General features: G+C 58.1%; 1 protein-coding gene across 1 annotated transcript; it reads left to right on the forward strand.

The window, feature by feature from the left end:
* Positions 1–3,219: 3,219 nt before the first annotated feature.
* On the forward strand, positions 3,220–21,864 carry LOC109324898 (protein unc-13 homolog A-like). Its single transcript, XM_019557012.1, has 8 exons — positions 3,220–3,924; positions 5,815–5,844; positions 8,368–8,424; positions 8,815–8,895; positions 9,369–9,516; positions 15,049–15,141; positions 15,545–15,704; positions 19,929–21,864. Exons 3-8 carry the CDS (start codon positions 8,377–8,379, stop codon positions 20,215–20,217), a joined length of 819 nt encoding a protein of 272 aa, XP_019412557.1. The 5' UTR covers positions 3,220–3,924; positions 5,815–5,844; positions 8,368–8,376; the 3' UTR covers positions 20,218–21,864.
* The last annotated feature ends 2,475 nt before the right edge of the window (positions 21,865–24,339 follow it).

The raw sequence follows: 24,339 nt of genomic DNA on the forward strand, positions 1-24,339 counted from the left end.
TATAGTTGCCCGGGTCCTCCTTCCTCCCCTTCTTGAAAATGGGAACCACATTGGCCCTTTTCCAGTCCTCCGGGACTTGACCCGTGCGCCACGAGCGTTCAAATATTCCCGCCAGTGGCTCTGCAATGATTTCACAAGCTCTGTCTCTGGGAACAAGTGCCTGGCTTGTGACTAGGAGACCTCTCGGGCAAACCCCAGCGTCTGCTGGGAGTAGTGCTGGTGGGAGTTAGCTCAGTGCCAGGACCAAGCCAGTGCTCCAGTGGGGAGCTAGGGACGTGCTGCCTTCTCTGATGATCCCTCTGGCACACCTGGGAAGGGAAGGGGTGTTAGCTTCATTTCCTTGGGGGTAATTCCCTGATGCACTTCCATCTGAGTCTGAAACCTCCTGCTTCTTGACCCCCGCCCCCTACATAGCCTTGCTGTGCGCTGCTAACAGCGCCGTGCTACACTCCAGACACAGCTGCATTCCTGCAGCGAGGTGAGACAAGGCCTGCTAGCGTGTGGTAGGTTGTTGGCAGGACAGAAGGCAGGGTTGAAGCAGGGAGTTGCTTTGCTCAGGAAGACTGAACAGTGGAGTAGGGTAGTGCCCCTGTCAACAAGTTAATCTCCAGGAGAGCTGCGTTGTGCCATTGGCACTGCTAGAGACACAGTCTTTACTTGAGCAAAACACGCCTGGCTGTCGACTTCACTGACATGCCTCTCTCTAGAGCTGCAAACACCTTGGCAGTGCAGCCTTCCTATAGGGGCCCAAACCATCCTGCTTCCCCCAGACACAACCCTCATTCGCAAGGCCCCCGCTGCACTCAGAGGGAGCAGGCGGCTCCTGACCGCCCAAGCACAGGCAGGGAGTGAGCAGCCCCGGGCTCCTAGGACCAGCTGGAAGCTCCCGGGCTCCTGCGGAGGCTTGGGGCAGGGGAGGCAAAGGCTGTGCTGTGGCACAGTGCGCTGGATCCCAGCACCCTCCTGCCCCCTCAAAGCAGAGAGAAGCCCGTAGCGTGTAGCAGGCCTGGGGGGAGCTCCCTGGGCAGCTGGCGATGCTGGCGTGGGGCTGGGTGGAGGGGGCTGGCATTTGGCTGTGGGCAGGCCTGGCTGTGCGGGGCGGGGGAGGCACACAGCTGGGTGTGACATGCTCATGTGACGGTTGTTCTCTCCAATTGTTCTGCTCCCTTCACAATGGCAGATGATTGTAAGTACGGCAGCTCCCTGTCTGTCTGTCTGTCTGTCTGCTGTGTGTTGGTTTCAATCTCAGCCGGTTATTGTCTTGTGTGGCTGCCCGCGCCCTGTCCCGTCCCCTTTCCTTCCCTTCCCCAAGTGCCTTCACCTCTGTTACCCCCTGTCGCTGAGCTGCTTGGCACCGACTTTGACTTTTAGTGAAGAGCCCTCTCCCTTGTCAGGCTTCTGGGCTCAGCTCTGGGCGGTGATGGGTTGCCCAGTGGGGCTGGACAGTGCTGTGGGGCACACTGGACAGTGCTGAACACGTGTACAGGGATGGACTGAGGGGGCAAGGGCTGGCAGGCTGGGTTGTGGGGAGGAGCAGCCTGTCTGAAATGGGTTTGCTCCATTGGAAGATGCCTGGCGAATGTAAGCTGCTGCGGGAAGTGACAGGGCAGAGAAGGAGCCGATGCCTCGACTTAGCAGACCGGCTTCGCTCAGTCACACTAGCTACCTTGCAACCCAGGGCCTCTGGGCTTCTGCTACCAGCCCTGGTACCTTGGCAGAGCCACTGCCTCTCTCTGTGCAGCTTCCTGGTACAAAATGGTGTTAAGACTTAGCAGTGCTAATGGAAAGGCCAGACCCGGTTGTGAGTGTGATGATGGGGACATTTCCCTAGCAGGGAGAATCCCAGACACATCTGGACTGTGAGCACAGTGTCACAAGGTGCAATTCCTTTGGGTTGTGGGTTTGAGTTGGGTGTTTTTTTCCAGTCATTGAGTGCTCAAGGGACAGTCAGCTCCTCCATTAGAAAGGCAAGTCCCTTCTCATGGATGCAGTGGGGAACTATGAACCGGGATTCCTGGGTTCCTGTCCCAGCTCTGCCACTGGCTTATTGCCTGGCTATGGTGAAGCTACTGCCTCAGTTTTCCCAGATCTGTAAAATGGAAACAATAGGGAGGTATCATGATAATAGGACTACGTGTGCCAAGATCATTCTGTCCCAAGATATCCTGCTGCAGAAGGCAAGGCAGCATCGTATTTGCTAAGTACTAGACATTTAAACTTCCTTCAGAGCCTGTGGGGAGCCTCAGGCTAAACCTTGGCCATTTTGGTCCCCTCCCACCCTTTGCTTCTAATGGAGCATAATTATTTTTCTTGGGTTTTGTCCCAGCTGTGCGTGGTGCAACCCAGCTTTGGAAACAGCTCGGTCTTCCTCGGCAGAGGCAGCCCATTGCATGCACAGCAGCCGGGGTGCCACTTAGGGCCCAGAAAGAGGGTTGCTTGTATGGGGTGGTGAATCCTCCCAACCTATATTTAGGGGATTAAGTCCTGGTGACAGGCAGCGCTCTAGGTGGCATATCATGGGCCCAAAGGACTTGGTGTCACCCATCATGAGGTTGTCTTCATTAGGAATAAGCGGCGAGCTTTGTCCAAGGAGATGGCTAGCATGGGGAGGCTAACTGCTAGCAGAAACTAGGCCAGTGATGCCCAGCCATGACATGAAAACAGCTCCTCTTTCCCTAGGAGCAGCAGTCCTAAGCTTGTGTTCCCACCTTCTGGGCTTGTCCCCTATAAGACTGTGCTCCTGGGGGACCTTTGGGGAGGACAGTGCTGCCTCCGCTGCTTGGCTTCCCCTGCTGTCTCTGCACTGATGGGGTCCTGGTGTCCCATCCCTTCTGCAGGCTCCGTCAGTCCGAGTTTCCTTTCTCCTGCTCCCCTAGCTCAGCCTGGTGCCTTGCATGGCCCTGGTCTTGCCACCAGTCTCTTGCAGAGGGTGCGACCCCACTGAGCAGAGCCCGGCAGCTCCTACTTGCCGCAAGAACGGGAATGGCCCCTCCTCATGGACAGGCTCTGTCCCATGGCCCCTGTTGCTCACCTCCTCAGGCAGTGTCAAGGCCAGTATGGGCTGATCCTTCAGGGACCCCCAGCGTTGGGTGCTGGGAAAGGCATCTCGATGCAGTTTTCCCTGTCACGGGATCTGGTTGTGCAAGGGATTTGTCTTGGATCAGGGTGCTGTGGGTTGCAGTCGGGGCAGAGCCCCCCGTTAGCTAACAACAGCCCTGCCCCAATACCCTGTGGCAAAGCATGGCATATGGGGCATTGGCGTTTGGCTGAGACCTTCAGAGGAGAGGCGCTAGAGGAAGGGCAGGACATTATCCCGATGGGAGACAGCCTTGTTGGTCCCAAACCAGCAGGACTCCCAGGGCAGGGCATGGCCCATCCGGGCATTCGGTGATACTCGTGGGCTTGCGTGCAGCCAGTGCCCTGCAGCGCATGTGCGCCCGGGATTATTCATATGCAGAGTTTGCCTTGGGGTGGGGGATGGATGAACCAGCTGGCTTCCCAAGGCCCTTTCCAGCCTTATTTGCTGTGACTCTGCGATCCCTTTCCCTCTGTTTGGATTATTCTTTACTAATATAACAATGTGGTTTCTCTGCTCACAGCCTCCCCCATCTGCCAACAAATACACCCCCACACATACACCTCCCCCACATCGTCTCCCACCAATGGAAGGTATAAGGGTGCAGGTGCCCATTGCCCTTTGCAGTCCTGACTGCGTTCACCATCCTCAGCCGCTGGAGTCCTGTGACCCCGAGGATGGGGAGGCAGGGGGGACATCCGCTGCCGTCTCCTTTCCCTCCAGCAAACATGCACAGTCACTCGTATGCTTGCCCTCATCCACTCGCCCCCTCTCTGGACCATTGATCATTTCTGACATTGTTTCTACAGGGAACGCTCTTGAGAAAACATGGCAAGGGGACAGAGAAGGTAATCAGCCCTCTGGCTTCTTTGACTGTCTGTGATAGCAATGTACAGCCAGCCCAGGTCAAAGCACTCACTGGCTCTGCTGAGCACCTCTGGGCAGGTGGACTTTGGGTGTCGTGACTCCTGTGTCGTGTTGTCTGGGTGTGTGCTGTGTTGTGCTGTTTGACTATGTCTTCTTGGGGGAGGGATGTGCCAGCTGGGGGTGCAGTGACATGTGTAGGTGTGTGTGTTGCCTGGTGCAGCGTGTTGTGCTGTGTTTCAGGTGTGTCGGTGCCTCTCGTGCTGTGATCGTGGGGTGTGTTCTGGGGTCCTTGTGTGTGCTGGGTATCAATGCATGTGCCAATGGGCGTGTGTTACCTTGTTAGCGGGCATAGTTGGGTGGACGTGTGAGAGACAGGGCCCAGCAGGGCAGGGGCACACCTGCTATCCTTAGAGATCCCTGGCTGTGGCTGCAGATCAGATGGGTGCAGGAAGGAGCTCCCAGCTATAGCAAAGGCAGGGCCACAGGGTTGGTTTCCTGGAGGCGCAGTGGGACACCCAGCTGGCCTGTCATCACCTAGCCCTGCCCTTCCATGGGGTTAATGTTCTGGTTCCTGTGGTGCAAGGTAACAGATCTGCCCCAAAAGAACAGCATGAGGAGCCCGGGCAGTGGGGCAGCAGCCTGGCACCTTGCAGAGGGAAGCAGGAGCACAATACCCTCCCCAGCCCGCTGCAGAGTGGCAGGCACATCCCCAGGAAAGTGCCCAGTGGGAAACACAGCGGCAGATTTGCTGCAGGGCTGGGGACAAGGAGGTAGCAGAGTGAGCTGCCAGCTGGCCCAGAGCATAGCAGTGTATGTTGGTTTGGGAGACATTAGGTGTGTACGTACTTCTGTGTGTGTGTGCACATACATGTGTGCACGTACACAAGGCGTGAGCTGTATGGAGGTGAGTAGGAAGCCATGTCTGCTGGAAACGGTCAGCCAGTAGCTGCTTCTGGCAGGAAGACTGAGAGCAGTGCTCTGGGCAGCAAGGGTGAGGGAGGAGTGACTCTTGGGGGTCAGCGTGTGCCGGAGGGGAATGACACTGGCTCCCCCTGCCAAACAAAACTCTTATTAGGCTTCTGCCATCTCCCAGCCCAGGGGTGAGGCAGTACCTGGCAGACTTGGCTGGTAGCCTGGCCTGGTCATCATGTCCATCTGAAATGGTCTTTTTTAACATTTTGGGTTCAAATGGCACTGGATGTGGGGCAGTTAAAGAGTAGCCCCGGAGCCCAAGGCAATACACCAAGAGCCAGAGCAGCTGTCCAGTTTATCATCTGAACACGTTCAGCCAGGCTGCAGTGGGAAGTGTGCACGTGAGAGCTGGAGCGTGGGACTGGGAGCCCTGGCTCCTGGGCTCTCTGTTTGGCCACTGATTTGCTTTTTGAGCATGCACCACCCACCTTCCCCCAGCACGCCTGAGTTTCCGAAAATGACTCTAAAAGAGTAGTGGCCTGCTCCCAGGGAGCTTGGGGTCAGTCAGCAGGAGCTTGTAGCAGACCCTGAGATCCTGTAAGGGCAAGGAGATGGAAAAGGAAGTGGCTGGCCATGCAGACTGCCATCTAGCAAGGTGAGCAGCTTGTGAAATAAGGGTGAGACCTGACAGGCTCCTCACAGGTACCTTCCTGAGGCAATGGGCCAGATCCTGCCCTGGTATAAACAGGTACCAAGAGATATGTGCCAGCTTACACTATCAAGGACCCGGGCCCAGAAAGTCCAGGCCTCACCACCACTAGCCGGAGGAGAGAGCACCCATGGCCCTGCCTCCGCAGCACCCAGCGCTGGTGCACGGGGAGGGGGTGCGGGCACCGGGGGGCTTGTGTGTTCGCTGCTGCTGAAGCCAATAACCATATCCAATGCTGTTCTCTTTCCAGAGCAGGGTGAAGCTGCCCAGTCACACAGATGTAAGGATGCTGTGTTTACTTCTAACCTTGCTTGGTGCCCCCCCTTCCTCTGTGCCTCTTGCCTTTGTTCTCGGAGTTGTCGTCCTGTGCATTTGGGGGTGGTTTGGGGGCAGGCCTGTCACTTGTCTCGCTGGTCTCTGTTGTACTGAAAGCCTTTCTTCCTGACTGTGTCTCTTCTTGCTTACCTGCTTGCATGAGGGGGGCAGCCGGGGGTGGGGGCTCGGGGCCAGCCGGTGAAGGACTAAGGGGAGGTCATGTCATAGCAGAGAGGCTGGAGCTGCTGCTGCCAGGAGACATGAAGGTGTGTAGGGGCTGGTCCTGCCCTGCTGGCAGTCCCAGCCCTGCAGGAAGGAGCAAGGGCCAGCGGTTAGTGGGAGAGGCTGGGAGTCAAGGCACTTGGGGTCCCTCCTGGCTTTGGGAGGAGCTGTGCCTAGTGGCTGGTGCCGGCCTCACTGGGGAGCACTTCCCCCCGCACCCCAGCCAGCAAGGGGGACAGTCCCCCCACAAGCGGCAGGGGCAGCTGAGGTCCCTGCCATCATGTTGACGTTCGGTGCAGGGCTGGAGGAGCTGATTCAGCTGCTGGGACTGGGGCTGGGCCTGACCCGGGTGACACAGGGCTTGTTCCCACCCCCAGCCCTGACACTTATAGGTTAGGGCAGGGGTAGGCAACCTCCAGCACACGTGCCAGAGCGTAGCACGTGAAGACATGTCACTTGGGGTGGACGGCAGGGAAGGGGCTAGGGCTGTGCTGCCCCAACAAGGATCGGGCCCCTTGCAGCTGCCCCGCTTGCCAACATGATAAGTCAAGGGTGCCGGTGTTTTTAAATGTCGCTGACCCTTGGGTTAGGGCCTGATTAGCCTGAGGTGTGCCTGGCTGAGTCCTTTCCCTCTCTGTGGCAGCAGCTTGGCCAGGGCTGAGGGGTACAGGGCGCAGCCTTTGTAAATGGGCATTGGAGAGCGATGCCAAGAGAAGAAACCCCCCGGGGGGGCAGCTGTGCACAAGCCCCTCCCTCCGTGCCCCCTTCCAGCCAGCACCAGGACAGCCACCTGCCTTGCTCTGCTGCCACCGCCTCCCTGTGCGGGGGCCGAGAGCCCTGCGCTGCAACGGCCTCTCCCAGCCTCTGATGGGGGACAGCGGGGCTGGGCTCAAAGCCCTTCCTTCAGGAGTGGGACGAGGGCAGCCTTGGGACAGAGCAGAGAGGAGCGGGGTGGGAAGGCAGGAAGCACATGAGGGGTCAGCATCCAGCACATGCACAGGCGTCACCGCGGGGAAGTTCACCCACGGCTGCAGGGCGGCTGCTGAGGGATCAGAGAGCAAGCTGGACTCCCCGCCTCGGGTCCAGGGCTGCCGTCTCCGTGTCACCCCGGCTCCTCTGTATCCTCCTGTTCCTCTCTGTGGCCTGTCGCACTCGAGCCCCCTCTCACACCCTGTTTAGCCTTCTCTTTTCTTTTACGCTCCCTGGCTTGTTTGGTTCTTGTTTGGCTCTGATGGGCGGCGGGGCGGGGGGCGCATAGCTGAGTTTTAGGCTCTGTCTCTGATCTCCTAGCCCCTGTCCTCAGCTGAGCCCCCTGTCAGGATTGGGGGGTGGGGGGCAGGGAAGACGTGGCAGGGCCTCAGGTCTGGAAGGGGAAGCTGAAAGCACCTCCAGGATAGGCTGCTTGCTGGACTTGTCTGGCCCAGAGGGAGAGTGAGCAGCCTGGCTCCACTCTGATCCCAGATTTACACCCTGGAGGCCCCTGCCTGTAGGCTGCAAAGCCCCTGCCTCACATCCTGGCCCAAGCTCCAGGGCAGGGGATTGGTAGGGAGCCCCTCATTTCCTGAATATTGACCTCTTCCTCCTGGAGAAGGGATTTGTGCCAGAGGGCAAGCTTCAGGCCTGGCCCAGAGGGACTCCAGGAAGGGCCGAATTTGATGGCTGGCTTGTCACTTGAGGCAAAGAGAGTTTGACACAGCATAGGCCATGGGCAGAGCACTGGCTGCAGTTCAGACATGTCGGCTCTATAGTCCTCCAGGCAAGAAAGACATCACTGCAGGTGTCCAGCAAAACAGGGAGTAACCCCTACAGACCTTAGCCTCCTACAGGATCCACTGTCCCAGCCCAGGGGTCCTGCAGGCACAAGGGAGGGGAGGAACATTTGTTTGGATCCCTCACTCTTGTCCTTTCTGCTCCCCAAATGTCCCTGTGGCAGTGCTTCTGGTCCCAGGCACTGTATGTCCCCAGCCTGCCCAAAAATACCAGCTCACTGCTGCTAAAGACACAAACAACTGTGCATGCCGGGGGGGGGAGACACATGGGGGGACAGGCAGGCAAATGAGTACAAAGGTTTTCTTGCCACTACATTGCATTCTGGATGGACACACACACACATGCACGTGTACTGCTGCCAGCCCTCTCTGCTGTCCTGTGAGCCACGTCCCCCCTTGGGGGAACTTCCAGCACCATGTCAGGGGCTGAGACCAGCCAGCGTAGCAGCCTGCTCACCTGGCCTTTCGTTTTTTGTTGTCTCTCTTGTGCACTGCAGGGCACCCAGATGATCTTCAATGCAGCCAAGGAGCTGGGACAGCTGTCAAAACTGAAGGTAAAAGGGAAAGAGGCTTCAGCTCAGGCGAGGGACTGTTTGCAGCGGGAGAGCTCCATTGCATTCAAGGCAGGAGCTCCCGAACCACCAGGCTCAGTCAGTCAGTGGATGCATGTGGCACAGGCAACCGTCCATACCTGGAAATCTGCTTGGATTGCCAGCAGTTGTTAATGGGGCGTGTGAAGCGGGCTAGTGAGACATCACTAAAATACCCTTGTGTAGCGTCATTCCTAATGCGCCGGTGCACGGGCTGTGCCCAGGTGTGGTGCCTCAGTGCGTAGTTGGGGAGCCGGGGAAGGGAGCCAGGCACCAAGTTCGGACTCTGTGCCCCAGGGCCTGGGGAAGTGGGTGGTGCAGAACTGGGTCTCACAGATGGGCTCACCCTTTCAGGACCACATGGTGCGTGAGGAGGCCAAAAGCCTGACCCCCAAGCAGTGTGCGGTGGTGGAGCTGGCACTGGACACCATTAAGGTAAGTCTCCATCCATTGCTGTGCCCATTGCTGTAGTGCCTGAGAGCCCTGGGACGGGCACAGAACAAAGGCAGTCTCTGCCTCGGGGAACTTAAGACTCTGAAACAAAAGGCTGGGGATGGATACAGACTGTATGACAGGAGCCACCACATCCCTGTCTGCCTGCTGCCCTTCCCCGTCAGCACCCCAGGCTCGGCAGGTTGGTGGGGCGAGGGGTGGCTGGCAACGGAGGCGCTAGGGACTGCAAGGGCTGCACTGAGGAGCCACCTACCCAAAGATGCAGCAGGGGAAGTGTAAGTTGGTGTGACAGCACTGGGGCATAGGGTGGTGCCGAGACCTCCATGGTACAGCCGGGCTGTGCAGAAGGCACGACACCTTCCTGGCACACTGGCTGCCGTGCCGCTTTGTCTTGTAGCCGTGCCCACCCTGCCCAGGGACCCCCACTTCCATCCTAACTCCTCTCTCCCCCACAGCAATATTTCCATGCAGGAGGAGTTGGGCTGAAGAAAACCTTCCTGGAGAAGAGCCCCGACCTGCAGTCTCTGCGCTACGCCCTCTCCCTGTACACACAGGCCACTGATTTGCTCATCAAAACCTTTGTGCAGACACAGTCATCTCAGGGTAAGCACCGTTAGCACCTGCCCCCCTCCACCTGCAGCTGCTGGCCTGCGCTGCCACAGCTGCAGCACCCTGCTCTTACCTGGGGCTTAGTGCCAGGTGTGTCTGCCCCTGCCGCCCGGCACAGCAGTGCCACCCAGTGCACACGGCCGGTCTGTGGGGGGGCACCCGCGGCGCTTGTCCCACTTCTCAGGGTACGGTGACATATGACTAGAGCCACAGCGAGGGACCAGCGTCCAAAGGGATAAAAAGGCTGTGTGCCCCTCTTCCCGCCCCCCTGACACACTTTCCCATGGGTGGGGGGTTTCAGATGTCGTGGGGCAGGAATCCTGGTGGCCAGGGACTGAGGCATTTGCCCCTGATACTGCCTGTGCAACCTGCTGGGCAAGAAGAGGCCTCGAGCAGCCTGGCCCCTTCTCCCACCCCATGCCGGGGGTAATGCCCCGACTCCCACGGCATCCTGCTTGACTCTGGGATGGGGGCCATGCCGCCTGCACTCCACACACCCCAACAAGGCTCTGGCTGGGGAGTGGCTACACTTGAGGCAGAAGTTGGCCCTCAGCCTATGCCAAGGTGACGAGTTGTGGCTGCCGTAGCACTGGGGAGCCCAGACTGACACTGGGGACCTGACTGGCAGAGGCATGGAGCACTCACAACCCCCAGCAGGTCAGGGGCAGTCAGCATCCTTGTCAGTCTGGCCCCAGGGGTCTCCAGCTGACTCCCCAGGGGCACTTAGGGGAGGGGGATGAGCCCAGCATGGGGACAGAGGGTGAGTCTCCAGCCCTGCTGTCACTATGAGCTGCACACAGGTCGTCCCAGGGTGTTCAGGCCACTATTACCCTCGCCATCGGGCTCCTAGCACCATCTTCCTCATGGCACCATAAGGTGCAGCGCGTGCCCTGGCCAAGGGGAGGGGTGGCTGTGTGTGCAGACAGCGCGCCACGGGCAGAAGGAACGAGCGTGCCGAGGAGACAGGTGCAGGCAGGCAGGTCTGCATGGCCAGGGCTCCATCCAGGTGGGTGCCAGCCCCGGGCACTGCCGGATGTAGGACCCAGCAGGGGTGGGAGTCTTTGACTTCTCTCTGTGTCTCTGAGTGGGGAACCTGTCCTGTCCGTGCCTTTTGTCTGGTGGCTGCAGGCCACATTGTGCATGGGTAGCCAGGCCTAGGGACGGGCTGTGCTGGGAGACGCAACTCCACCTTTGTTCCCCACCTACACCCGCGAGGGGTCGGGGGCTGCTCACTGCTGATGCCTTGTGTCATAGGGGAACCGGTGCTACGGCACCAGGCCCACGTGCTGCTGGACCCTGGGCTGGCAGGAACCACCTGCACCACCAGCAGAGCGAAAGCGCTGGAAAGAAACCGCCCCAGCCATGCAGGAAACCCCCTCCCCGGCGCTATCCCTCTTCAGGCCCGCATCTCCGGCAGGGGTCCCGCTCCCAGCACACCCCGCGCCCGGGCCTTTTGACTCTGTGTTGCTGTGATGTCTTGTTTTGGAGTCTCAGCCGGCTCTTCTGTCTGCGATATCTGATCTCTCTCTCTGTTTTTTTCTTCCCTATCTTTTAACGTTTCCCCCTGTTTCCCTCCCTGACGCACATTCTCTTTCTCTTGCTCTTTCTCTGTCTCTTCCCCGTCTCTCTCTCTCCCCCCCTTTTGCCTCTTTACTAGTCCATGGTGGAAAAGGTATTAGGTTTACCCTTAGTGAAGAAATTTATCCAGAGAAGGGTACGTCTGCCATTCTCAACCCCGATGCACCTGTCCCGAGCACCCCACCCCACCCGCCGGTCAGGGCTAGTAACAGTCCCAGCACCCAGAGCAGGCTGCTCGCACCCCTGCAGGGAGGGTTCTTCGGGGCCCGTTCACTCGGGGCTGGTTGAGAAGCCGGAGGACTTGCCTCCATCCATGCCTGGGCCGCATCCATGGCTCTGGTTCTCCGAGTCAGACCCCTGCAGGCAAATTTTACAGGCAACGGTCCCGGCAGCGGGTGGGTTGGGACAATGTCTGTCCATCTGTCTGAAAGAAGCCGTCTTCTTCCTCCTTTCGAGATGGCAGGTGCAGGCATTGCTGCGTGTCATGCCAAGGGCTGTGCTGCGTGGGTAGGAGCAGAGGATCAGATGGGTCCATTCTGGCTTCAAAATCTCTTAGCCTTGGTACCCCGAGCACCTTGGTTTAGTCTGCTCTGCAGCGGGTGGGATGGGAAGGTGCTGCTGGGCTCCAGAGCCCAGCTGGGAGCAAGGTCCAGATGGCTGAGAGGGCCCGAACCTCTGCTCTGCTGAGCCAGGCTCAGGCAGCCTGTCATCACCAAGTCTCCCAGAGCTTTGCTGTGAAAGCATGGCATGGGTTGTGCTGTGATGCCCACCTGGCCTTGGCCTTGAAGAGCCCGGCGGGGGGGTGCTAGAATAACCAAGCTGGGGCCGGCAGCTCACCAGCCTCAGGGAGACTCTTACTAGCCTTGCTCCAGGTGCACACACCAAGCCCTGCCCCGCTACCCCCCCTTCAGCAAGTGGAATGACTGCATCAGGATGGGGGCGGGGGGCTGCCACCCCGCACACGGCTTGGCACTGCCACTCGCCTTCCAGCCGCCGGTGTCAGCTCCACGTTGGCCTGCGGAGCGGCACGGCGGTTTGTTTGTTCCATGCTTGCGTTGAGCACTGAGATGGTCTCTCCTCCTGCCCTTGATCTTTGGATTGAATGAGTCTCAGCATGTGACTCGGGGGGTGGGGAGGGGCGGGTATCGCTTTGGTTCAGTGCAGATCTGGAGGGACAAGAAAAATGTCCGTGGGTGCATCTGTTCAGCGGGCAGGGGCCAAAGACTATGGATCCGGAGGATTTATCCCGCCCTCCCCCCCACCAGAGCGTCCGCTGCACCCCCCTCACCTCCACTTTTCAGATGCAGCTGGAGCCAGTGCATGCAGAAACCACCCCCTGGCCCCATGGGTCACAAGCTTGCACTACAGCAGCCCCAGTCTCAGCTATCCGAGCTGAGGGAGTAGCTCCGTTAGCCGCCAGCAACAGTAGGCTGTTATCCGCAATCACTGCACACCCTTTTGCCATAAGGCCACACAGGCACAAGTCCAAGGGCGTGCACTGTGCCTATGAGTAAGGTGATCAGCCCAGACAAGCCAAGATGCTTCTCTCAGCAGGGGTTTCCTTCAGGATCCCACCTGCACCCCCCACTCTGCCTCCAAGGGGATGCTTACTGCTGTGCTCTGCCCAGAGCCCCCAAACCACAGCCAGAGTAGGCCAGTGCAGATCAGCGCTCAGTAGCTCCCTTCTCTCCTGTCTGGGGGCCAGGCCCCAGCTGGAGTCCCACGGCACTGGTGTGCTGCACAGTGGTAACATGGCACTGCGGGTAGCATAGCTCCTGGAGGAACCCAGGCCCAAAGCCCCTGGCATAAAGGGAGAGAGCTGCATCACTGCTCCGCTTTGCACAGACAGCCCCGGGGGGCTACGGCTGGGCCCAGTGGGTTATACCACCATTGCATGGCTCTTGCAGGCCTGGTGCTGGCCAGACTTGCAGGCCCTGTCTGGACAGACCCTATATGACTCACACCACCGCCTCCAACTCCACAAAGCTAGTCCTTTGCTCTGCAGCAAGGGGTTTATCCTGGGCCCAGGGTGGGCTTGAGAGCTGCACTTGGAAGAGGGTCTATCCATGCAGCAGGGACCAGCTAACCCCAGCCCTGGAGCACTTTCCCACCCCAAATTCCTGCTTCAGGATCCATAGTCTCCGAGCCTTGCAGAACAGGATGGCTCCCTGCAGTCGCCAGCCTGCCTCTCTCAGCCCTGTTTTCCCCACAATGGTTTGGAAGAGTCTCCTGCACCCTCACTGGACTTTTGGACCCCTCAGTTGGATGGAATTGCTGCAATCCCGTCCAACACGCCGTGCCGTGCGTGTGGCCCCCTCACTCTCCCTGCCCTCCGCCCCATGCTGCATGCGGTGTCCCAAGCCAGCCTGTTTGGGAAGCTGAACCAGCCAGCGGATTGAGATTTGCCTTTGGGGAAACTGCAGGGCGCGTTGGCTGGGGAGGGCACAGCTGGTGGTCTCAGGGCACAACTGCTTGCTCGCCGGCAGTCTGGGACTGTGGGATTCTGGGCTAGTGGAGGGTGAGGGGGGGCTGGGGTGTCAGGTTAGACGCTGCCCGCACCCATCAGGATGGATCGGAGGGATGTGGCATCTGAGCCGTGACACATGGTAGACCCTGCTAGGCCCATTAAGGGATGCTCCGTTCTGGCCCCCTGCCTCGCCACTTGGAGTAGTCAGTGGCTGCCCCAAGGAGCCGTAGTGAGAGGGGAGGAGGGAGCGTGTTGTGGTGCCTGAGCAGGACGCCCTTGCCCCCCAGCTGTGCTAGTGGCTCTGCCCAGGGTGCCCAGCGCACCGTGTGTAGGCATGGGCACAGAAGCAGTGCAAGCCTCTTTCTGAACCCAGCCCACAGTCAGTCCTCTCTCCTCCAAGGCACTAATAGAAAGGATCAGAAACTTCCTCAGCTGAACCCTACCTCCACCAAGCGCCCCTGCCCGCATGTTCGAAGTGGCTCAGCACCCAAATGAATTACAAAGCCCCTGTGACCAGGTCCTGTCCCAGCCGCTGCCTATGAGTTATGGCCCAATAACAGAGGAAGATCACTGCTGCAATTAGCCTTGGCCTCTGCACTTCCCCCTTCACTTTGAAAAGATGAGGCCCGTGTGACCCCCCCCCCCCCCCATACCTCCTCAGCATCTTGTGCCAATATTTCATTTCTACTGCATGACAAAGGCGATACCGTGCAGCTCTGCAGGGAGCAGAAATGGTGTTGCAGGAGCCCCGGGGCTCAGCCCAAGCTTCTAGAGGCGAGGTTAGGAGAGCCAGGAGTCCAGAGTCCCGGGTTCTTGGCTCTGCCACAGACTATGCAGGTGGGCCTTGGTCATGACACGTGCATGGCTGTAACACCAAGAACTGCAACTGCAGAGCTCCTGGAGCAAAAGGAAAAGACGCACAAAAGCAAGAGGTGCCGAGAGGCATGGGGAAGGGAGAACGTCTTGCTCAAGGTCAGTGGTAGAACTGGAAATAAGCTAGAACTCGGGCTCCGGGTCCACCGTGCTCTCCATTGGGTGATGCTGCACCTCCCTTACACAGCAGGGAGATGAGGGCCCAGAGGAGCACGGCTCAGGTCCTGCTCTTGTAGCCAGCCGGGGTCATTCTGCTGACTCCCATAGAGTTGCTCCAGGGCTGCACGTTGAAAATCGCCACAGCGATTACCAGCCCCAAGGGAAGGGTAATAGGAGACTAGACTAGCGGCACCATGCACCTTTCACCTAGGCTTTGCTCAAGCATGGGGAAGGCTGGGGCTGCCCTTCACCCCACATCCATCTCCCACGGCTGCTTTGGGGAAAGCAAGGGGTGAGGATAGAAATATTCTGAAAACGTAGTGCATCTGAGCTGCTTGGAGCAAGCAGGTGATCCGAGTCCTCCAGCTGGGCATGGCCAGGGCACAGCTTTGCCCAAGGTCCTCAGGCCAGGCCGGGCACTCACTCCTTCCCTTCCCCTTGTGGAGCAGGATCCGGCGTGGATGACCCAGTTGGGGAGGTGTCCGTCCACGTGGAGCTCTTCACACACCCTGGCACTGGGGAGCACAAGGTCACCGTCAAAGGTAGGTCCCACGTGAAGGCAGGGCCAAGAGCTGAGCACAAGGCTGGCAGTGGCTGCCTGGCCTTGGCCTCTGGCTCTGGGCCCGAGCTGCATAGTGCTGTATGACCGCGGGACTAGTGCTTGTACGTCCCCCAGGGCAACACATGGAGTTCGTGCCAGGGAAACGCAGGGAGCCCCCACCCTCAACTCTGCCCCCTTGCCAGCCCATGCCCACACCCCTGCAGAGGGGCTAGTACAAGCACTTGCAGGGAGTTGAAGCCTTCAGCAACTGAGCTGCCAAAAGCTAAGAGCGGTCAGAGCGACCAGACAGACCCCGCAGACCGCACACGACTCCCCAGCCCGGAGCCCGCAGCCCCCGCTCTGCCCACCCCCACGCTGCTCTGACACGGCTCTCTTTCTGGCAGTGGTGGCTGCTAACGACCTGAAGTGGCAGACATCCGGCATCTTCCGGCCCTTCATTGAGGTCAACATCATTGGGCCTAGTCTCAGCGACAAGAAGAGGAAATTTGCCACCAAGTCCAAGAACAACAGCTGGGCACCCAAATACAACGAGAGCTTCCAGTTGTGAGTGATACTGCTGCACATTTTCTTCCTCCCCCACTTCCCTGCCTCCAAAAACAGCTGAGCTGGACAGGGCCAAGAGTTGCAAGTGGGGTGGAGTCAGTAAGGCCACCACTGCCTCCCTTCCCTGCCCCTTAGCTGATGCTGGAGCTCAGCTAGGGAGGTGCAATGGCACTCAGGATGCCTGCCAGGGCTGCTCCCATGTTTTTCTAGTAGTGCCATGGCCGGTGAGCAAAAGGGCACAAGCCCCAGGAGCTGCGTCAGGGGAAGGAGGGTGGGTGCAGCTCCCACAGTAGGCACAAGCAGAGCCCTCAGTGGCAGCCCACGGTGCAGGAGCAGTGGCTGGAAGTTTCTTGCTGTGGGGAGCAGATGTCACCCTTTTAGACTGAAATATCAGTGTTTAAACAGCCACTTGACTTGCATGTCAGCACCAACTGCAGAGGTGCCATTCTGCCGCCCTCAGCCCAGTAGCGAGCCTCCAGCTGCTGCTTTTGCACCCCTGTGCTGCCACCACCCATTTCCCCCTCTGCCTCCTTCCCTCTAGAACTAGTTTTCCCTGAGGACTGAAGCATTTGCGTTCTGCAAAAAAGGTGCCCACCTGCTTCCCGGAGCAAAGGGCTGGGCTGAACAGCATCTCCCTCTGTGTACCGTGGGCTGCTCACCCGCAGGGAGACCAGGTACATCGTGGGAGATGCAATCCAAGCACCAAGCCAGGTTTACGGAGGAGAACGGGAGCACAAAGCAGCTGAACCACAACGGCCTTGAGACAGTTTCCATGCGACAAGGCCATCCGTCTGTCACACAGCTTCTTTTCAAGCCTCAGCCTTGAAACTTTGGCTAGCTTGAATTTTTCAGGATAAAAATTTAGCAGCAACCAACTTTGCCATTTTTTTCTGGCTGCTGCCACCTTTCAAAGTGCCAGCTTCGGGCTAGGCCTTAAGCCCCAGACTCTGGTCCCTGGCAGAGCCCAGCTCAGGGCCAACAGAAACAGTCTGTCTGCAGCTGGTACTTTAGTTTTGCAATTCACACCAACAACCATGTCAGCCATCATTAGAGCAAATATGATGGTGCAGACTGATGCTCATGAAGAAGCCTTTGATCAACACCCCCTCCCTAGTAAACTGTCACTCATAAGTAATTATTCAATCTGTTACCACATCAGCTGAAGAGCTTACAGAACTAGGTTTTTAGGATGGGCAAAGAATGAACAAGATGACTGCAAGACCTGGAACCTGAGTTGGATAATGCCTTGCCCCCCTCCCACAGGCTCCCTGGCCCCACATCAGGCAAGCCCCTCAAGCCATCTGACTGCCTATGTGCAGCTGCCTTTCTTCACTGGGGGGTGGTGGGGATATATTGCAGCCTGCCTGCCAGGAGGTGGCATTACATAGGGGGAGCACCGATGGAGCAGAGCCTCTGGTTTCCTAGATATTAGGGCTGGAAAAGGGACTTCCAAGGGGGAAGTCAGGAAAGGTCAGAGGATCCCCGCAAGATAAGTATTCAAATGTTTCTTTAAAAAAAAAGTGCCCAGAGTAGGTGCTTGCACCACCGGGGGGGGGGGGTCTGTTCCAGGCCTTGGGGGCTAGGACCGTAAAGAAGTTTTTCCTTCTGTGTATCCCAAAACAGTCTTGCAGGAGTTTGTGACCATTGGATCTTGCCCTCCCTTGGGGTGCCCTGGTGAACAGGTGTTCCCCCATATCCTGATGCACACCCCTTATGTACTTTTGGTGGCAGCCTGGCTCCCCTGAGCCTGCACTTCTCCAGGCTGAAGAGTCCCATAGCTCATAGCCAGTCTTCATAAGACCAGTTCTCTTGCCCTCTGACCATGCACGGGGCTCTCCTCTGGACTCTTTCAAGCTTCTTCACGTCCTTCCCGAGTTGTGGAGCCCAGAATTGGATGCAGGACTCCAGCTGCAGCCTCACCAAGGCCGAGTACAGCAGGAGGACGACGACATCCTGGACCTTGCTTGAGATGCATCGGAAGATTCAAGCCAGAGTTTTGTTTGCTTCGCCAGCTGCAGTATCACGTGGGTGCCTCATGTTCATCTTGTGGTCAATCATGACCCCCAAGTCTCTTTTGGTTATAGTGCTAGCGAGTGTAGCATTGCCGAGCCTAAGTGCGATGCAGCTTTCCTGAGCTCCACCCCCACCCCCACCCAAGGTGGAGCACTTTGCATTTCCCCGTATTGAATGCCACCAGGTTTTCATCTGCCCAGCTTGCAAGCCTATCAAGGCTGGCCTGGATCACCAGCCTATCCTCAAGTGCGGACACTCTTCCCCAAAGTTTGGAGTCATCAGCAAACTTAGCCAGTCCACTTCTTAAAATGACCCAAACATGGGTGTAAGGCTACATTAAAAAGAGAGTACAGGTCTGAGAACCGAGCCTTGGGGGGCACCGAGTGCTGTGTTGATTCAGTTCCATCAACTACTACTTTCTGGGTCCAGCCTCAGAGCCAATTCCCCAGCCATTGGACTGGGGAGTAGCTGAGGCCTCAGTTGCCCAATTTTTCCATAAGAACATCATGGGACACCAGGTCAAAGGCTTTTTTAAAAAGTCAAATATATGACATCAGCCTCTTCCCTTTTGTTCAGGTGATACATCATCACCTGCTCATAGAAGGGAATGAGGTTGGTCAGGCAAGACCTACCTGCACCAAACCCATGCTGGGTATCCCTCAGAATATTGCCTTCTGTTACCCTATCAAGAACGTCAATAATTTGATAATTTTCTCCGAAATCTTCCCAGGGATTGAGGTCAGACTGATTGGCCTGTAGCTTCCCAGGTCGTCTTTCCTCCCTTTCTTGAAGATGGGCACCACCTTGGCCTTCCTCCAATCTTCAGGTACTTCCCAAGTACCACAAGTTCTCAAATATCCTTGCCCCTGGCTGTGCTCTGATGTCTGCCAGTTCCTTTAGCACTTTTGGGTGCAGTCTATCAAGACCAGCTGATTTGTAGGGGTCCAGCCTCTCAAGATGCTCCCTCATGAGGTCCATGCCAATGGCAGGCATATATTCATCCTCACCCTGGTCATCCCACATCATGTCAGGCAGGGTGGTCCCTTTGGGCTGCTGAAAAACCAATGCAAAGTAGATTGGCTTTTTCCTGGGTGGCAGTAGATGGGTGCCCCAGCTGGTTTAGCAGGGGTCCAATGTTGCCCCCCCCTTTTTTTTTTTTCTTTCAACTCCCCACGTATCTGAAGGATTGATTGTCCTCGATTCACGTAGCCAGTTTGAGTTTGGTTGCAGCCTTGGCTTTCCTAGTTTGCTCCCTAGCGCAGAACACTCCTCCTTCATGGCGTTTCCCCCATCTTCCATCCTTTATAAGCCTCTCTTTTTAGACATAGCAGCTCCATGCATTCCTTGCTGAGCCAAGAGGATTAAGCCTTTTTAACCACCATCCCAACCCATAGGAAAGGACTCCCCTTGTGCTTCTAGGATCGCTGCCTTAAGGAGCAACCACTCATCCTGAACTCCCCTCCCTGTGAAGTCGTGTCCTCTCAGGGCCTCAAGAACAAGCCTCCTGAGCTTATGAAAAAGTCAACTTCCCTAAAGTCGAGGACTACTGCATCGCTGGCTGACTTGCCAGCTTTGTGATGGATAGCGACAGCGTAGTCACCATCTCCCAGCTTCCCTTCAATGCTCAGGTTGCCGATTAGATCATCCCCTTTGGTCAGTACCAGGTCCAGCAGCACCTTGCCTCTCGTCAGCCCATAAACTTCTTGAGAAAGGTAGAGCTCATCCACGTGCATAAGGAAGTTTTGAGACTGATCAGATCTGGCCGAGTGCTCTTCCCACGAGACGACCGGGTAGTTGAAGCCTCCCATGAGAACCATGCACCGGGAGCGTGCAGCCCCAGCCAGCTCCCTGCCCGCAGCAGAGTAAGGGAGTCCATGCAGCTGACCGCAGCCCTCAGTGCACATGCGCTGGGGGGGCAACTGAGGCAAGGACAGTACTTGGCACTTCTGGGATCCAGTCTGCATGGTGGCCACACACTCGCCCAAGGTAGAAAGCACCCCCCTTCACTCACAGCTACAGGGAAGGAGGCAGGACAATTTGGCAGAGGCTGACAGTTCTCCATTTTTGAGCAGGAAAAGGGCGGTTCACAGACTCCAGTACTGGCCTGGGGCTACTGGCCAACTACATTCCCCTCTGCCCCAGGCAGAGTAAACAGGAGGTCCCTGGGCAGTAAGGGGTTAACAGGGTGCCTGTACTCTTCTCCCAATGCAGCACCCTAGGCAGCGAGACAGGCCCAGAGTGCTACGAGCTGCAGGTGTGCGTGAAGGACTACTGCTTCGCCCGCGAGGACCGCACCGTGGGCATCGCCGTGATGCAGCTCAAGGACATCATGCAGCGTGGCAGCTGTGCCTGCTGGCTGCCCCTGGGCCGGCGCATCCACATGGATGACACGGGCCTCACCGTCCTGCGTATCCTCTCGCAGCGCAACAACGACGAGGTGGCCAAGGAGTTCGTCAAGCTCAAGTCAGACACGCGCTCAGCGGAAGAAGGCAGCAGTTAAGGCCCCCTCCCCATAGTAGAACCTCCCCCCCACCTCCATGTCCCTTATACAGCATGCTCCAGCCATGTAAAAGCCATACAGATCATCTGACCAACCGCCCCTGTCCCCAGGTCAGGGAACAGAGCCCTACCCAGGACAGTCATTGCCCAAAACCAAGGATCCAGACACACTCCAGGGGCCCCCCCGGCACCCCCCACCCACAGGCTGTAGCCACGGCACTGGCTGATCCGGAGCAGGGGTAGGGGAAGGGGGAAGCTTCCCTGCTGGAGGAAATATTAGCCTCTCCCCAGCCTGTTTCAGCTGCAACAGACACCAGGAACATGGGGTACCCAACCGTGAAGTCAGAGGGTGCTGTGGCCTTGTAGCAGGCTGTCCGACTCAGCAGGAAAGCAAGGAAAGATCCCAGACCTGCCAGGGACCGAGCCAAAATGAGACTCTCCCTTAGCAGCAGCAGTAAAGGGGTTCTGGCACAAGCAGCAGGGGCACAGCAGCATGTGTCCAAGCCTCTGCACCGCTGGAAGCTCCTTCCCTAGCACTGGTGAGGAGCCAGGAAGGGACAAGCTGTGCAAGGGCTCTGGGGCCTCCTTAGCAGCTGCTGGAAAGAGCCGATGAGGCACTCAAGCCAGAGGCTCAGGGCAGCGTAGACTAAGGCCAGGTAAGAGGGCAGGGCAAGAGTGCTGGCACCAGCTGTGGCTGAAGGGAGATGGGCTCAGGCAGTGGCAGCAGGCAGGGCTGTCTGAGCATCCTCCACTGCAAGGCACACATGAGAACGATTCTGGCTGACCCTAGGGCCAGCTTCCTTCTAGCCAGCCCCTACAATGGGGGTGGGGATTGCTGCTGGCAGCCCCTGTGCCAAGATGCTTATTAATCCTCATAGCAGCAGCATTAAGCCATTGCTGTGGTCCTGGAGCAGAGACCTGTTGGGAGAGGGGAATACCAGGGCTTGGCTTTGGCCTTGTGGCCACTTGTGCTCTCAGGCATGGCCCAAAAGGGCTCAGTCCCCAGGCTGACAGGGCACACAGCACTGCTTACAGCCCCATTAGCAAGTGCGGGGGAAAGGGGGCTGAGGTCTCCTTTTAGGAAAGGAGAAGTAAGAAAAAACTGCTGCCACACCAAAGGAGAGGACACCCACCCTGCAGCAGCAGCCTGGCACCTGCCACAGCCGGCAGGCAGCTTGTAAAGATGGTCCCTGCTTCAAAGGACGGTGATGACTACTGGGCTTCCAGAGGGGATCAATCCCCTACCCCTCCTGTTGCCACATCCAGCTAGGTGAGGTACCTAGAAGACTAGGTCCTTACTACCCCCCCCGCTTTCCCCACCACTCAGTCAAGAGGAGTTTTTTAGTGGGGAAAACCGAGCTCATCACCTAGTGTCCTGCCCTGGTACCACTGCCATTGCCTTGATCTGAGCCTAGGAGCAATGGGGGCTGTTGCTGTGGGGATATGGCTACCTGAACAGCACTTAGAAACCCAGCAGCCATGTGCAGGATGCACAGGCCCAGCCTGCTGAGCAGTGTCTAGAAGCCTTGGACCCTGGGCAGCTGCTATAGCCTCCACACTACACCATCACGCAAGGCCCTACCTCGCCCTGGAGGGAGGCAGGAGTAAAGGTCTGAGCAGGGCAGGGTGCAGGAGCCAGACCCCCCCTCCCCTTCCACAGCAGCATCCAGGCAGTGGGCCACTGCTGAGAGCCCTGGCAGGGCCCAGCAGCATCTCTACTTCAGTGACAGCCCAGTCCTCCCCTTGCCCTCCTCATGGGTAGGTAGCCATGGTCCCACCAGCAGCTGACCCAGGAGCAGGGAGAGCTCAGCCCCTGCTCTGGCTTTGGTGCAGGTTAGAGCCTTGTGGTCCACTCCAGACCATGTGTTGTAGCCATAGCAGCACCCAGGCACCAGGGCAGGGGGGACAGGGGAATCCTCCAACCACAGCCCCGAGTGCCATGCCCACAGCCAGCCTCCCATCCCCACGTAGCGCTGTAGCTCTGGAGCGGGCAGAGGGAAGGGAGAGCCCCCCCACCCCTCCATGGCCAGCTGTAGGGCTGGTATCACAGGAAGTTGCTTCAGCACAGCCTGGTACCAGGCCATCTGCCCCAGCCAGCTCTATACATATGTAAATACATGTACATAGATCGTGTGACATGGTCTCGCACCGAAGGGCTATTGGGTCAGCGCCAGACCACTGGTGCCACGCATGACCGAGGCATGGCACTTTCAGCCAGGGGCACCCGCTCCCAGCCCTGCAGCATGCTCCTGCACAACAGGCTGGCAGTCTGCACAGGATCTTAGGGCACTTCTGCACAATCCAGTGCCCAGACAGGGCCTGACCTCCCCTCTGCCCATGAACAGCCTGGGCCCAGCACTCACCCCTGCCTGGCAGCGACCCTCCATCCCTACTCCCAGCCTATTCAACCCACCCCAGAGGAAGTCAGGCTTTTGCCCAGGGCCAGCCTGTACCCTCCCTAGACAGGGTGCCCCAGGGGACAGAGGCACAGGAGCCAGAAGTAGGTGCCCTGGCAAGTTGAAGGACCTGGCCCTGTAGCACCTAATCTGTCCCCAGGCCTGCAAGAAATTGGCTTCAGCCCCCAGAAGGACAAAAGTCTTCCGCAAGAGACCTTCCCGGCACTTCAGCACGCACACCTCAAGAGCCCCTGAGCACACCTGCCAGAGGCCCTCTGGGCTGGAGCCATGGGGCCACGTACTGTCAGCAGAGGCTATTTCAGTGAACAGGGCCCTGCCAGCAGCTGAGGCACATGGCCATAGGCTTGGGCAGGCTGCAGCGGTGGCCGAATGCAGACACCTGCGCTGCCCTTTCCCCACAGGGCTGGATGGATCAGAGGTAGAGCCAGAACACACCAGTCTGCAGCTGAACTGCAAGTGATTGCTCACAGCTCATTTCTCCAACAGATCTCCACCCCCACGCTCCTGGGGTGCAGTGCCAGCTCCTGCATCCAGGTCCTGCTGGCTAAGCCAGAGGTCATCTCTGTGCTCCCAGCACTCCTTCCTAATAGCTGCAGCTACATCCAAGACAGCCGCAAAACAAAATGCAGGGGTGGGAGCCTGCCCAGGGCTGCTGGGGAAGCAAGTGCAAGCCCCCCCAAGGGAGAAGGGGGAGGTGGGTAAATGGGCCAAGCCCCAGCCTGAGGCAGAAGCTGGAAGGAGACATGTACTGTGCAGAGCAGAACTTGTGCACCCTCCGCAGGGAGGGGGAGGGGAAGGGGACAAGGGAGATCTGATTTGGCTCAAGAAAAAAAAAAAAAAAGAGAGAGAGTGAGAAGCCTCCCACCGGGCCCATGCCAGTACAAGCAGGACCCAAAAATTGCTATGCTGGGGCCAGGCCAAAAATCTCACAAATCCCTGCAGCCAAGGGAGGGGAAACATTGGTGCTCAACACCGAGGGAGGCTGGCCCAGGGGGGAGGCTCAGCTCAGCTTCCTCCCAGCTGTTGCTATCCCCATCTCCCACAACTGTGGCTGTTCTCATCCACGAGGGCCTCCAGGGTGGGAATCCAGGCACAACGCATGGCTTCACAGGTAGGACCCAGTGGCCACGAGTCCTGCTGGGTCATGGTGCCTCACGTGGCAAGGCCATTGCTGCTCTCTAGTCCTGACCAGCCCATGATCTCGTGCCACAAGGCAGGGCAAGAGGGAGCAACCCTGCTTGATGTACACTTCTGTGCCCTTGCAGGAGCACCCCCCTTAAGTCCTTCCATACAGAAGCCATCTCCATCCTGGCATCACCCTCCCTCCCACAGACACTGGAACCGAACGCCCCGCCCCCCACCAGCCCCCATTCCTTTTTCTATAGTAGTTGCCTGGGACCAAAAGTGTTTGCCGCTCACACCCGTTTCAGTTCAATGTTTACACTGAGGGCACTGATCCACACCGTGCAGACCCCCTCCCCACCCCAAATGCAGAGGGCTGCAGCACGAGCCAATCTGCCACGCACAGACTGACCTCAACCAAATGCAGCACGCCACGCCATGCCACGAGCTCAGCCCTCCAGCGAGGCAGGCAGCCCCGGGAATTACCAGCCCATGGCTCCCCCCACCTCCAAGAACAGTTTGGCATGCGAGTGAAACCAACCAGACCGAGTCACTTCTGCTCGCGTAGCACCTCCATCACGCCC

The sequence above is a fragment of the Crocodylus porosus genome, unplaced genomic scaffold, assembly GCF_001723895.1.
Source record: "Crocodylus porosus isolate Cpor-Errol unplaced genomic scaffold, CroPor_comp1, whole genome shotgun sequence".
Lineage (NCBI taxonomy): Eukaryota > Metazoa > Chordata > Crocodylia > Crocodylidae > Crocodylus > Crocodylus porosus.

Bases quoted from the DNA above. Each gene is read 5' to 3' on its own strand.
- LOC109324898 (XM_019557012.1), top strand. From the start codon at position 8,377: ATGATCTTCAATGCAGCCAAGGAGCTGGGACAGCTGTCAAAACTGAAG. The intron at 8,425-8,814 runs GTAAAAGGGAAA...TCACCCTTTCAG, and splicing joins GACAGCTGTCAAAACTGAAG to GACCACATGGTGCGTGAGGA. The intron at 15,142-15,544 runs GTAGGTCCCACG...TCTTTCTGGCAG, and splicing joins GCACAAGGTCACCGTCAAAG to TGGTGGCTGCTAACGACCTG.